This window comes from Cibotium barometz, chromosome 1 (genome assembly GCF_041138505.1).
Source record: "Cibotium barometz isolate CiBa-2024 chromosome 1, ASM4113850v1, whole genome shotgun sequence".
Taxonomy (NCBI): domain Eukaryota; kingdom Viridiplantae; phylum Streptophyta; class Polypodiopsida; order Cyatheales; family Cibotiaceae; genus Cibotium; species Cibotium barometz.
Genome location: NC_141046.1, coordinates 66585844 through 66601104, shown reverse-complemented (window position 1 = coordinate 66601104; position 15261 = coordinate 66585844). Strand labels below are relative to the sequence as shown.

General features: G+C 45.7%; 1 protein-coding gene across 1 annotated transcript in view; it reads left to right on the top strand.

Annotated features, from left to right (window-relative positions):
• The window catches only part of GLTP1 (glycolipid transfer protein 1), a 31328-nt gene extending 18239 nt beyond the window's left edge, over positions 1–13089 (top strand). Inside the window, exons 4-6 of the mRNA XM_086805589.1 lie at positions 12403–12538; positions 12670–12798; positions 12900–13089. Of these exons, the coding sequence (XP_086661715.1) occupies positions 12403–12538; positions 12670–12798; positions 12900–12935 (301 nt within the window). The 3' untranslated portion in view covers positions 12936–13089. The remainder of the gene's footprint in view (positions 1–12402; positions 12539–12669; positions 12799–12899) is intronic.
• The last annotated feature ends 2172 nt before the right edge of the window (positions 13090–15261 follow it).

Genomic DNA, 15261 nt, shown 5'->3' with positions numbered 1-15261 from the left:
CCTTACTGCAAGAAGTTCAATGTTTTGGGAGCAGAAGAAGGCTTGCGTTCTTGCTACATATGCAGCAGAGGGCTGTGTTTTGTGCAAATTTCCAGGTGGCTGTGTTTTCCTCACCACTTGGCTGTTGCGTTTTCATCCTAAAGGCTGCGTTTTTCACATTGGTGGCTGCATTTTCGCTTCAGCTTTGGTGGCTGCGTTTTTGTGGTGGCAACAGCTCTTTCTCTCCTATGCTATCTTCTCCATCATCCGTTGTTGGTGCTGCGTGGGCTGTGTTTTCAGCCCTAGTGGAGGTGTTTCTTCATGTGTGCCTTAGCCTTGCCTTCGCTTGAGAGGGGGCTGTCGGTCTTGTGCTTTCATGGTGTTGGCATTTGGAGTAGATCTCTGGACAGCAATTGGTGGTCCTCTTCTTCGCGTGTGGAGCATAGTTGTGAGGTACGAAACGAAGGTACAAAACGAAGGTACGAAAAAACGATACCGGTATGGGACTTTTAAATTTTGAAAAATAAGTTCGATTGAGGTGCGATCCACTTTATAAAACACTTGAAAAAAAGATATTTGTACACATTTAGAGATGCAAAGTCTAGAGAAGTTGTAATTTGTCATAAACTAGTACAAAAACTCAAGAGTCATGAACAATGAACACTGAACATGCCATAAATAAGAGTCGTGACCCATGGCCTACAATAGGAAATACAAAAAAGTGTGTTGTGACTAGTCACAACACTAAGTACAAAAATGTCCGAAGTCTAGACTCTAGTCCTCCACCTCAGAGAAATCACTAGGGGAAGAAATGCTGTCGCTAGAGGTGCTTCCATCATCACAGGCCAGCCCAAAACTGCCCTCGCTAAGGACTTTGCCCTCATCATCGTACTCGGGCTCTCTGATGCCTGCAATAGAAGCATCCTCTTCTTCAACAACAGGTGCTAAAGGTTCTCCTCGAAGTCGAGCCGGAGCCACACCTCACATATGTAGCCACCGGGGTCGAAGTAGGGCGCCGAATAGTGCATCTGCGGCCTCCTAATCATGTGCCACCTCTAGCTGCGCGACCTCTACGAGTACGAGAAACTCGACGGTCAATCTCCTCTAGCTCCCTATAGAGATCGGCATATATGGCCTCCTCATTTGGATCTCACTCCTTGTGGACACTCTTAAGAGTGTCCGCTGTCAACTTGAACTCGTCGACATTCACTTGAAAGCAAAGTTCAAACATTTATAAATTATTAGACTTTAGTCATGCATTTATAAATCATTATTAATGAGTCGAACTTTGAACCCTAGAGATCTCTACCTGTTTGGAGATCTCCATGTCATGCATCTTCTCTCCACCATGCACATGTTAGCACGGCAATATACAAGCCGCTCTAACTGCATGGTGCTAAGACGGTTTCGTATCTTTGTGTGTATGAGTGAGTAGGAACTCCAGTTCCTCTCACATGCCCCCGAAGAGCAATCCTATGAAAAATAAGAGAGTTAGAAATTAGAATGTAAGAACTAGTTAGTAGTTACGACTCTAGAGTATACACTATATATTCAATAGTCACCCGTGACAAGCCTCTCAAAGCCACTTTTTGTACATGAGCCATTTGATAACCAAATGACTCCCACTAAAAAAGTGGCCGGATCATTGACTCCCTACTCGAGCAAAGTGGGTTCGTGAAAGCGGCTCCCCTCTGATCATTATACCGAATGAGCTCTTGGAGGAAGTCTCTTTGCTCGTGGACGGGAAGTATCCTTGGCAAGTAGGCATCCTGATCGGAAAGTAGCTCCTCGTCGGCGAAGAGCCTTGGTACTTTGTAGGCGGGATGCAACAAGGCCGCAAGACCATGGATAGGTCTATGCATCCATCGCCACCTCCTGTCCACAAGCGCTACGATCGAATCGCGTCGCGTCGCGTCGCGGAGTGGGTGGAGGCTCGGTGGGATCCCTAGAATGCAAAAATTTCACTTTAAGTTAAGTCTTTAAGGAATGAGAAAGAGATGTGAAAATGAGATTTGAAAACATGGGACATGGGTTTACCTAATCCCCTCCATAGGAATGTCGGGGTCCTCATCATCAAGCACAGTGGTCGCACGAATCTCCGCTAGAGCCTCTCGCATGAAGTGGGTGAGTAGCCCCAATGTGGAGCCCTCCATGTCGGCCATGCGCAAAACCCTATACAAGGGAGTCACCACAATGACAATGGCACGCACCTCGCCAAAAGGACTCTCTCATGCATAGCCGTTGAACGGCTCGGGTCTCGTCTGCACTAGTCACCAACTCCTCTCTTAGCCATGCGATGAAATCCGGGGAGACCACGGTCCCGCCTCTACCAAGCGCTCCATTTTGTGGCAATTGGATGCTTTGTCCGTGATGACTTGAATGACATTTTCATGTCCGACCTACAAGTAACACGATGGCAATTTGGCAAATGCAATGACATTCTTAGAAGTTAGAAGCTTGAACATGTTACATAGATACTAGAGAGTCGAGACTTGAGAGTTAAAACTTAAATCGCAATGCACATGTGACATGTGACATAGTACATAGTACATACCTCTATGATGGCTTGCCGGATGTGACGATAGATAAAGTCCCCCGATGTTTTTTGCCCCCCCTTTCCGGTATCCTTGGCGCATGAAACAAGGATGTTCATGACCTCTCTTCTTCCGATCACTCCATCCATCGGAGAGGATAGAGCAACCATACTTCGCCCATCCTTCCCGCATGGGTGTGAGTTTGTCGTTGATCCTTTGCCTCTCGTCATCAAGCGCGATGGTGCGCAGCTCATGGTAGGTGATACCATGCCATTCACCATGGGATGGCCCCACCTCCGCAATGGCCTTCACCATTTTGTGCCATTGTGGAACCTTGAGCACATGGAAGGAGAGATTGCAGTCTATCACCGTGCATGCAATCTCCTCATTCGCGGCTTTCATCTTCGCCAGCACATAAGTGAGGAGGTTAATGTTTGCACCAATGGCAGTTTGCCTCATTATCGGAGAGCTCTCCTCTCTTGGCCTCTTTGATTAGAAGTCGGAACCACCGGAGGCGGAGGCGGAGGCGGACGGGCGAAGGAGTCACGGATGGGGAGGTACCGGACATGGAAGCTCCCCCACGTCCACCTTTGCCTTGGTTGCGGATGAGGGAGTACTTCTTCACTATGCCATCCACAATTTCTTGGGGAATCTCCTTGCACGGTGCCACTTCCCTACCAAGCTTGGACACATTTGCAAGGAGCCTTGTGACACTACTTGTGTAACCCTTCCCGCAAAAGTTACACGTCCATTTCCATGACCCCGAATTACCGGTAGGTTTCTCACCGATGGTGGTATATATGGCAAAAGCCTCATGCTTGTCCTTTCCTCCGGACCTCATTGCCAAAGTCTAAAGAGAGAGAGAGCTTGAGAGAGGGAAAGAGAGCTTGAGAGAGAGAGAGAGAGAGAGAGAGAGAGAGAGAGAGAGAGGCTAGAGCCTAGTCTCTAGGTACTAGGTAGTAGACCCTAGAGGGCGGGACTCGGGAGAGGGAGAGAGGTAGGGGAGAGAGAGAGAGCTAGCTTGAGCCTTGACTCTTGAGCTTGAGCCTTGAGAGAGAGAGAGAGAGAGAGAGAGAGAGAGCTTGAGAGCTTGAGCTTGAATGATGAGAGAGGGAGAGACCTTGAGAGCTCTTATACAACTTACAAGCATGGAGGTGAAAGCTAAAGGGATCCAAGGCCATGGCACATGTCCAAACGGCTACAACAAACGGGCGAAAGGAACGAGAAAAAACGGGCGCAAAAAAAAGATCAAAAACGAGGGGAAAAATGATAAAAAATAGCTAGTTTTTTTTTCAGGACCGTTTCGCATCCGTACCATACCGTACGGTACGAAACGGCCGTTTCGTTTTGTTTCGGTTCAACGAAACATCCGTCGACCAGAAAATCATTTCGCTAGCATTTCACTCCGATCGTTTCGCCCCGTCCCGTACTTCATGTACTGGTGCTGCGGTACGCGTCCGGCAGACAACTATGGTGTGGAGTGTCACAGACTTGTGGCATCTTTAGCTTGCCTCTTCTTCGATGGATCTACCTCCTTTGTTGGTGTTTTAGGGTAAGTTTTGGTGGACTGTTTGCTACTGTTTAGCCCCTTTCTCTCTCAATTTTTAGAGGGGGCTACTTGTTCCTCGTACCTCGTTATGTTGGAGAAGTGTTGGAGATTGGTTGTGGAGTGTTCAGATCATCAGAGGCACAAAGGCTTGCTTGCAGAGGTGTGCTATTGCCGTGGATATGGGTTCCCTCTTGGAGGAACCATCTATCCTTGTTTCTTAAGAGCAGGTAAGGTTCCCTCCTAGTGGACAGGATCAGGCGCTTGCTACAGTGCAACAGACAAACCGGTATCACTGCTACTCTTCTAGAAAGCAGGTTGATTTGGCCAAGGATTGCAAGACCAAAGGTACAGCCCAAGGTAGGACTAAGTTTTCAAAGATGGGCAATGATCATATACAGGATGATGACTCTGATACTTCTAGTGTCCCTGAGGCTGCAAAAGCCAGGGAGGACCTGGATGGTCAACTTCTATAGTTATACGGATAGTTTTTCCCCATGTGCTTCTAGCCATAGGAGGCTTGTGGACGGGAGAGGGAGATATTAGTAGCTCCATTTTTGGTGCATGGGAACCGTGAGTCGGAGTTCCAAGCATGAAAAATATTTGGCAAGACAAGTTCATTTTTGGAGCTATGGACTGGATGCGTTCCATGTCTATTGCTTGGTGTAGCAAAGATTATGGATTGGATGTGTTCTAAGTTCATTGTTTGAGGTTTTTTGGGACGTGATGTGTTTTGTCACCATTTGGCTACCCATTTTGTCCATCTCTATTTCTAGTGCCACTTCTATGGGACTATCACTCCATAGAGCGGCCAGATTTGTGCCATGTTCACATGAGGCGAGGCCAATGTCTCATGTGAAAGGGCCAGTCACTTTGTGTCACATGGACGGGAACCAGTTTGGTGCCATTCGTGTGTGACCAGGATCGTGGCATATGGACGGGAGCCTGAATTGTGCCAACCGTGTATGACCAGGACAGTATCTTGTCCATGGGACTATCACTCCATGCATGTTTGTACCACGTCTTGCCTATGGAGTGACAATTTGTACCACGTCTTGGCTATGGGACTATCACTCCATAGGAAGGCTAGGGTTTTCACATTCGGTCGCGTCAGATTTGTGCCCGACTAGAATGTTTTGTACAAGTTTCAAGAAAGAGAGATTTCATCCATTACATGTGCACGTGCATCCATCTTTGCATGTTTGAAACTGTTTTCGCATGACTTGTATTTGTGTATTTGCCTGCTATGATGTGCCACTTATTGAGTGAGGACGCCTGCCAGTGAGCCGTGAAGCTTGCTCTGTCTTCTGGCATGTTTTGCTGCATGTGAACAGGTGGTAAGTATACTTTTTAACCCATTTTCTAAGGTTATATTTATAACTAATATTATGCACCATACAACTCCACGTGGGAAGGCAACAGTTTACACTTTAGAAAACAGGTTCTTTCTACTCTTGTCCAACAAGATTTTTGTGCAAATCAAATATCTCTACTCTGTTTTGTAGAATTTCTTTTACAAATGTTTCTTCTCTCTCTCACTCTAAATGTTTCTTCTCTCTCTCACTCTGGGAGTCTATGAGAACCAATTGTCCCTGTGTCTGCCTTGACTGTACTCTCTAGTTTTTGAGAGCTAGTGAAGGTCAGAGGGCTTGGGAATTTGGGAGCAAAGCTTCATTTGAAGTACCAGGTTTTCATCAAGGGGTCAATCAAGTGCCTCTCGAGATTCTGATGCATTGCAGGGAAGGCACAAGCCCCTTGAGAGGGTTTATGACAGTGCTTTGATGAGACAACCATCCCATGGAAAAGAGCCTATGCATGACGATGAGCCCTATGCATTGAGGGCTGAATTGGAACACATGAAGAAGCTTTTGCAGGCAAAGGAGCAAGAGCTGAAATTTTTGCACGAAGATCCTCATGTGCAAAGTGTCATTGAAGCAAAGAAAGCTGATGCTATGGTGGATATGACCTTTCTGGCCCCAGTGGTGGTGCCAAGTTGTGCATTGTCAGTTTCAGATTTGTAGATGCTTATGTTGTTCATTACTTATCAAGGTTAAGTGATCTAAATTTGTGCATTTGTTTTCCGATTTTACTTGGTCTCCATTTAGGAGCTGTTGCATTGGTATCAGAGCCCGGTCGTCTCTCTTTCTCAAGAGGAGACGGTGTTTTGAAATCGGAAGCAAACATAGATACTTGACTCAATGGACAGCCAAGGTAATCCTTTAGAAGTGCCAAATTCAAGGGGTCAATCAAGTGCCTCTCGAGATTCTGATGCATTGCAGGGAAGGCACAAGCCCCTTGAGAGGGTTTATGACAGTGGTTTGATGGGACAACCATCCCGTGGAAAAGAGCCTATGCATGAGGATGAGCCCTATGCATTGAGGGCTGATTTGGAACACATGAAGAAGCTTTTGCAGGCAAAGGAGCAAGAGCTGAAATTTTTGCACGAAGATCCTCATGTGCAAAGTGTCATTGAAGCAAAGAAAGCTGATGCTATGGTGGATATGACCTTTCCTGCCCCAATGGTGGTGCCAAGTTGTGCATTGTCAGTTTCAGATTTGTAGATGCTTATGTTGTTCATTACTTGAGAAGGTTAAGTGATCTAAATTTTTGCATTTGTTTTCCGATTTTACTTGGTCTCTAGTGAGGAGCAGTTGCATTGGTATCAGAGCCCGGTCGTCTCTCTTTCTCAAGAGGAGACGGTGTTTTGAAATCGGAAGCAAACACAGATACTTGACTCAATGGACAGCCAAGGTAATCCTTTGGAAGTGCCAAATTCAGGGGGTCAATCAAGTGCCTCTCGAGATTCTGATGCATTGCAGGGAAGGCACAAGCTCCTTTAGAGGGTTTATGACAGTGCTTTGATGGGACAACCATCCCGTGGAAAAGAGCCTATGCATGAGGATGAGCCCTATGCATTGAGGGCTGAATTGGAACACATGAAGAAGCTTTTGCAGGCAAAGGAGCAAGAGCTGAAATTTTTGCACGAAGATCCTCATGTGCAAAGTGTCATTGAAGCAAAGAAAGCTAATGCTATGGTGGATATGACCTTTGAGTCCATGGCTTGTAAAGTGGGGAAGAAGCCAAGGGAGCTGGCACTCCCTTATCTCATCCGAAAGGGTGATCTCAAAGAGGGAGAGGATGGGGAGTTAATGTTCAAGAATCCACCTCGTTTGAAGCCTGATGACCCAACATCTCAACGGTTAAGATCTTATGTGCACAAGGAAGAGGTATCAGTCACTTCTCGCCATGTCTCTACTCCACATGGGACAAGAGGAAATAGGTATGTGCATGTTGGAGCCAGTGGAAAGCATGATGGATTCAAAGCATGTATTTCATGGTGAAAGTGGTCGGCATGCAAGCCGAAAAACTTTGCCCATTGAGTTGTCTCGTGGTGAGACATTGCATCATTCAGGGAGGTCACATGCATCTGGGCCACAGATTCATAGAGCACATGCCACCGTGCCTTGTGAAACACCTTTGGTTGCTCATGAAGCCCATGGAGAGAGGGCTGCCCCGTTGGATAAGGAGAATAGAAAGAGGGAAGAACACGAGTCACATGCCAAAAAGCTTAAGGAGTTTAAGGTAGGTGATAAATCTGTCAAGTTTGATGCCTTTCATGTGAAATATATTACATCTAAGATGCTAGCATTTGTGGCACAATTTGACATTGCTTTTAGTGGTGGTGATAAATCTGTCAAGTTTGATGCCTTTCATGTGAAATATATTGCATCTAAGGTGCTAGCATTTGTGACACAATTTGACATTGCTTTTAGTGATGATTAAGGACTTCACCGAGAAGTCTAAAGTCCAACATGCAAGCATGTTCTTGAAGGGGATAGCCGTACATTGTTGGATCACCGAAAAAACCACCAAAGATTCCATTTGTACTTGGAAAGAGTTCAAGGACAGATTTTATGCCCAGTTTTTACCTCCAAATGCAGAGCAAACTCTCACACAGAAGTGGGATAGACTTGAGCAAAAAGACAATGAGAGTGTGCAACAATATGTGAACAAGTTTTGGAAGGTCTTGCTTGAGGTTACTCCCTTTATGCATCTCTCCGAAGATGAGAAGAAAAGGAAGTTTCGCTCCGGGTTGCAACCAGCCTACCGTTTGGGCATCGAATTGCACCCAAAACACACCCTTCAGCTCATGAATGAGCCACATGAGTTGGTTTACAGGTTTATGAGTTCATGGATGAGCCACGTGGGTTGGTTTACAGGTTTATGTGCTCGTGGAAGAGCCATATGGGCTATCATACAAGTTTATGCGCGTATGGAAAAGCCATGTGGGCTGAACAATACATGTTTGTGTGCCTATGGAAGGACATGTTGGATAGCCTTATTGGATGAAGGACAGGTTTATGGTTGTATATGGATAATCCGGCATCTCCCATGGGAAGAGTAAGGCCCTCAAAGCTTGTACATGTTATATTTCTCCTTAGATAATGAAATACTCCGCGGGGGGAGGGGGGGGGGGCACTTTTTGTTTGTCCATGAAAAAACATTGCGAACCACTGTGTATCTTTTGGTAGCCCATGAGAAGAATACTCCAAAGAAGGGCCGAGTAAAGCATCGGCTCAGATGGAGAACAAGAACTACTTGCACCGGCTCCAAATTCCAATGCACCTTGAAGGAAGAAAGGAGAACCAAGAACAATACTCCTCAAAAATGCTGCACCAAATTTGTACTACTTGGCACCTATATTTCTAAACCACCTATGTCTTGTGGAACTTCCTCCAAGTAACACATCCATTGATACACCAAAGTTAAAACTCCAGTTGTTGTCGGTACAATCTCCAAGAAATCTTATTGTGAAGGTACATCAATTGGCCTATCCTCCCAGGACGAAGACAAAGACAAATCTAATGACATGTCCTCCTATAGTGCCTCCATGACATTAGACATTGAAGATACTCCACCCAATACAAACAGTAGGTGAGAAGAGTCCTCTTGAACGACCCCAAAAATTGAAGTGACCGCCACTAAAGCCAAAGATTCTCCAATGAGTCCAAACACCAATTGTGTAGACCCAGAGACTTGGCTGAAAACTTCCTTTGTTCGTACCTGTGGCTTGATGCAATGAAGCACCTTGCTTGACCTAAGAAATGAATAAGCCGAGACACACACATGCATCTCCTTCACCCTCATCCTCCGGTTCCAAAGAAGCTACCTCCTTAGACTGCTCCTCTGGTTTTGAAGAAGCCTCCACCTTGGATTTGTTCTCCAAGGTTCTTGGACAATCCTTCGTGATGTGCTCGATGGAGTCACAATAAAAGCATAGTCTAGCAACAATCTTGGGATGACACTCTTTAGGGGTGAGGCAAGTCACCAAAGCTCCCCCACTTACCTTGTCCTTGGATTGGCTACCCTTGTCTTTGCCTTTCTGCTGTCCCTGTTGTTGAGTCCGAGACTTGGAACTCTTCAGCGTCTCGAGGGTTGTAGCAAAGATGAACCGCATCTAAAAGATCACTCTAGGGTGGTCTTCCAACCACAAGAGAGGAGCACCCATCAAAGTCGTACGCACCAAATGGAGCTGAAAAATATCTGAAACACTTGCTGCGGCCAATGTGGCAGCCATCTGGTGGGTCCAATCGGTGACGACGCAAACCGGTAGTTCCTTGACTTCAAGCTGGTGAAGGTGAGTAGGAACTAACCAGAGAATCTAGTGGAGAGGGAGTCGGGACTCTGTGAAGGAGATCTTTAGTGAGGTGAATGACATCTCTTGTCGACTAGGCGCAAGTGTAGAATGATGACTGCCGGATTGGGAGTGAAGCTCATCCAATACATCCTTGCCTTCCACCAAAGGAGTGAAAAATCCTCTTGTAGAAAGTTTTGCCACTTTGTCCTCGGAATCGTCTCTCACTTGCGTTCAAGCACGGGCCCTTCTAGAGATCCGGAATACTAGGTGCTCGAGGTGCCGATTCCATCCTATCGAGAGGCAAATATAGCCTCCATTTTAGCTGCCTGTGTGAATGCCTTTATGCGCTGAGAAGAAAATCAGTGAGTTGTGAATCCATGACAAATATCTAGTGATCAAGGACGAGGTGAGGGATTTCAAGCTTGTTCGATGAGGTAAGGGTTTGGTGGGGTAGGGAAGCACACTATACCCCAATTAACCCAAGTGCAATGAAGAGAACCCAAATTTTCTATTTTCCCAAACCCGAACTTGTGTACTCTTGGAATCTAAGTGCTCTATCCTATCCAAGCAGTCAATGCACATGGGTGCCAGAAAATATATATTTATATAGGTTCCTTGGGCTCTGATACCAACTGTAAAACACTTGTGCATATGTGCTAGGGTTTTCCAAAGATAGAAAGGAGAGTGCGGTGGAATCACACATGAAGCACACACGAGTCCTGAACTCTTGTACAAGAAAGAAGTAATGAAATTCAAGTACAAGATGTGGCTGAGAATGAAGACGTCAAGTCATGTGTGACCTACTATACACTCTTGGTTAGCACTTCGCGTACAGAGAAATGCTCTGTGAAGTCGAACACCGAGGAAAGCATATGAATATGATGATTTGGCTACCCACATATATATGCTCCTAGTCGGCCAATAGTATTGCTGTTGGCCACCTGTGCCCAATTGCTATGCCATCAATGCCATGTCAACCGTGCCACGCCACCACTGCCACATCATCACTACCATGTGGCAGTGCCATGAGTCATCTGCACTGTCCGACTCTACTCGTGGTTGCTATCTGATGTCTGGCCGTGCCCCGCATACTTCTAGAGGTCGTGTGATAATCCCGACCCTTAGCAGAGAGTTGCATTGGCCTCAGAGAGGACCGACTAATATTATCATAGTGTTGCTTTGGCCAAGAAACAAGAAGCCCTGGACAAGGAGAGAGCTATCAGGCGAGGATTGTTGCGCTTCAGAGGGTTTTTAACACAAAAAGCATCCGCAACCTCTTGTCTACAGTTAGAGCCAAAGATCAGATGGCCATGGATAGGCCCAACAACCCCTTGCCATCCTCCTGTTGGACTTAGAAAAAGCATATGATGACAAAGTGGATTGGGACTTGCTGGAAGGCATGATGGCATGTTTGGGGTTTCCCCAGGACTGGATCAGAGGGGTTTCATGCATGTACAGGGAGGCAGGCCCATAGCACACTTTTGGCATGTAGGCGTGGCAAGCGCTTCCAGATTTCCCGTTGGGTGCGGCAGGGATGCCCCCTAGCTCCCTTACGCTACCTCATAGTAGTGGAGGCTATGAGCAGATTTATTCGGGCTACCCTAGGTGTCTCGTTGCCTCCTCTATGTACAGAGGAAGAATTATTGGACTCGGAGTTAGCAGATGACACCTCGATGTTTTTGGAGGCCTCGCATGCATGTCTCTATGCCTTCTGGACAACCCTGGAGATGTTTTATTTGGCAGCAGGAGCCACCCTTAATTGGCACAAGTCAGTGGGATTTTGGATTAGTTATTCTTTGCAAGTAGATTGGGTTTGGATGTGGGGATTACCTGTATTGAGAGAGGATGCTCTGCTAGATACCTTGGCTGCTAAGTTGGCATTGACATCTCCCCACAGCACAACTGTTTGCGCTTGTGCATAGACCCAGAGGTGCAGCGTAAGGTGTTGCTTTGTAAGATGATTGTTAGAGGATTTCATCTTGGCACTGAGCCATGGAAGGACTTTCTCATGCTGTGGGTTGCGAGGTGTACGCCGGTTAGGGGAGGTGACTGGATGTACAGCCCATGCTTTATCTTTTCGGAGGCATAGCATCGCCCCCTATCCTCCCCGTTGGTTAGATCTCTTCTACGGGCTTGGGATTGCATGAGGAGGTTCTTGGTTCACATACCTCAGCGGTCAGCTGAGGAGGGTAACAGAACCCATTATGTGGAATGACTTATCTTGGATGAGTATGGTAGACCTCTTGGATTGTGTATATTCAGTGGGCTGGTTGGGAGACTCACCAAGAGGCTTAAAAGCCTCACGGAGGATCAGAGAGTGGTGCTTACGCAGCATCCGAGGGGCACTATTCAGAGGATTGTGCAGATTGATGCTGCCGTACACAATCACTGGATCACAGGGACCTTCTTGGAAGGGCTGCATCACTCGTGGTTGGGAGTCTTCTCAGGGACAGGTGTATCTCTGCAGGTTATGGGCCTTCTCAAAACAGGTGTACCTTTGTTTGTACTAATCTTGTTTATGCCTGTGTATTTGGTGATCCTTCGGGAGGAGTCCCTTACAGGAGACCATTGTCTGTGGTTGTGCATCCCTTTCTTGCTTGTTTGTTAATGAGTCTACAAGTGGGCACCTTTTGATGATTGATTGAGAGAGAGAGAGAGAGAGAGAGAGAGAGAGAGAGAGAGAGAGACTCTTTGTTGAGTTTCAGGGCTATGGACTACCTTGTGGCATTATTCGGAAATTTGTTAGATCATCCAGATTGGACAATGAGTCAGGCTGCTACAAATGCCTACAATCTTACTTTAAAGAATTGGCATGGCTGGATTGCAAGCAGTGCTTTTACAGTGAGTGACAGTAGTAGACATCAGCAGTCAATAAGAAAGCTAAAAAACTAGTGTCCTTTTCCTGCCAGCAATTTGTAAACATCTATTCAAATCCACATCTGTTCAGACATTGAATGGTTTGTATTTAACAGGTGGCTTTAAAGCTGATCCCTGAAAGGACCAAATTTATGGCCGTGCTTGGAGAGGGAGACATGGAAACCGACATTAAGAGCTTTGTTGTCTCCTTTTCACCTCTTTTACAAGAGAATCACGAGTTTCTGGTGAGCAATGTATGCTGAGGCTGTCTTTTATATCAAATGTTAAGCCGGCATCAGCTACTGAGATTTAGTAATGTTTGTCTTTGTAATCATTTGTTTTTCAGAAAAGTGTTGGGCTTGATGATATGAAAGCAAGGTAAGCCAGAGCGTGATGTATATGACGTGGATAGCAAAAGCAGTCTGTCTGGAATATGCTGGTTGCTAGCTACACGTCGACTACTATGGGTGCTTTGCGCGTAAAAAATGCAAGGATTTTTTAACTTCAAAATTTATTGAAGACTTATTTTTCTTGTATCTCTCTCTCTCTCTCTCTCTCTCTCTCTCACACACACACACACACACACACACACACACACACTTTTTTTTTTGGTAATATCCAGTGCAGTATATTTATATGCTCATAAATTTACATGATGGGAGGTCTCCGAAATGGAGAGTATCCCAAAGATCAGAAACATAAAAAGAAAAGCTCTATGCAAGAAGCATCCATATCACCCTCATGGCAGGCATCATATAAGGATTGCCGCAATGAGGCTCGGAAAGATTCATATGACTTGTGAATCTGCCAACCCAAGTATGCCAAATTATGCTCACTGCAGATTGTCCAAAGAGCCCAATATCTCACCCAAGAGAGAAATAGTGAGTATTGAGACAAAGACCTCATAAATCTGCCAAAGAGCCAGAAATGTTTCCCAAATCTGTGACTCGGGAAACGGAGCCGAAGATAATCTGAAATTCTCCTGAGGAGGATCCTAGAACACGGGCAGTGCCAAAGTAAATGAAGAACAGTCTCTGAAGGAGCCTGACATCTTAAACATGTGGATGGTGCAATGCGACATTTAGCAAGTGTGAGCCCCACTGACAATGTGCCTGTCATACATCTCCAAAGAAAAAGTCTTTGTTTCAATGGCATTTTACACTTCCATAACATCCGGAGATTCTTCCGCCACCATGAGAGGGGCTTCCTTACATGCCACAGAGAATTAGCATGTTGTTGAATCCATGGAGCAGGCTGAAGAAGCCTGTAAGCTTTGATGGAGGTTAAGGCGGGAAGAGGAACAGGATGAGTGCATGTAGCAGACGGTTGCAATTGCCAATCCGTAAGCCTGTCTGTGTCAGCCACCACAGGAGGAACAGGTAGAAAAGGATGTAATAAATCAGCTATTTTTCTCCATATAGACCTATGATGCATTCCCAATGCATAGGAAGCAGTGGCCTGAGGAAAAGATAAGACATAGCCCTGATCATCTACCACATCATGTATGTATCTAATTCCCAATTTCATGAGATTGTATGCCCGAACAGGTTCCTGTAAAGCGAGTGGAATGTCAAAGATGGCACTCCAATGAATACTTTCGTTTGTCCCCGAGCAATTATCAGGAGCCCATTTGACCTTAGAAAGTACTTGTTTCCAGTCAAGTATCAGAGCAGTAGAGAAAGGACAGCCAGGTATCTTCCCTACAAATCTCCCAATGACTACCTCCCAATGATCAGTAATCCAATGACCATAAGCACAAGTCCTCATGTTGACACACATGGATGCTAGCATACAAGTCCATGGCTGCTGTTGTTGGCGGAAAAAAGTATGCAGCATAGTCGCCTTCCTTGCAAGTACATGATATCTTATATTGAGGACATTAAGTCCACCATGCATCCTAGGAGAGCACACCATTTCCATCTTCATCAGTCTCAATGCTTTCATAGCAGTTTTTGTCCTCAATAACATCTCCATAGCTTGAGACATAAAGGCTGAAATATCTTTGGAGGACCAATGCAGCAAAGGCAAATAGAACTGGACATATGACATTACAATGGACTGTACTATTCTGAGCCTGACATGAAGAGGCCAAGTAGAAATCCTCCAGTATTCCAGTCAGTTGAAGTCTTTGGAAGATCCATTTTAGCTGCTGCTTCCTGGTGATATGCCATCCTATGGGATATCCCAAATGCCTGACTACATCTTTGGAATGCACCACCTAACCCGGCCAAAGAATAGGATGCCAGTCACATTGTTTCAGGGGAAGTAATTTAGATTTGTCAAAATTGACATGCAATCCCGCTGCCAAGCCATACAATGAAATAGTGGTCATAAGCATTTGAATCTCTCGGGAAGAATTCTGTGGCATAAAGAAGGAATCATCAGCATATGCTTGTGCCAAAAAAGATGCAGCTCCAAGGATTTTAAGACCAGTCATCTGTCCTGTGTTTGTAAGATGATCAAGATACATTAAAAGGGGATGGGTCGCAATGGCATATAAGAGAGCACTAAGAGGACAGCCCTGTCTAACTGATCGACCCAATGTCCATGACCGAGACAGATGACCCCCAAGAATGCACTGAGAAGTAGAGCCAGAATAAAGCCAGTAAACTGCATTTGCCATCTTGGGACCAAAGCCCAACTTGGTCATTATTTGAGAGATAAAATCCCATTGAACAGTGTCAAATGCCTTAGTAATATCCACCTGC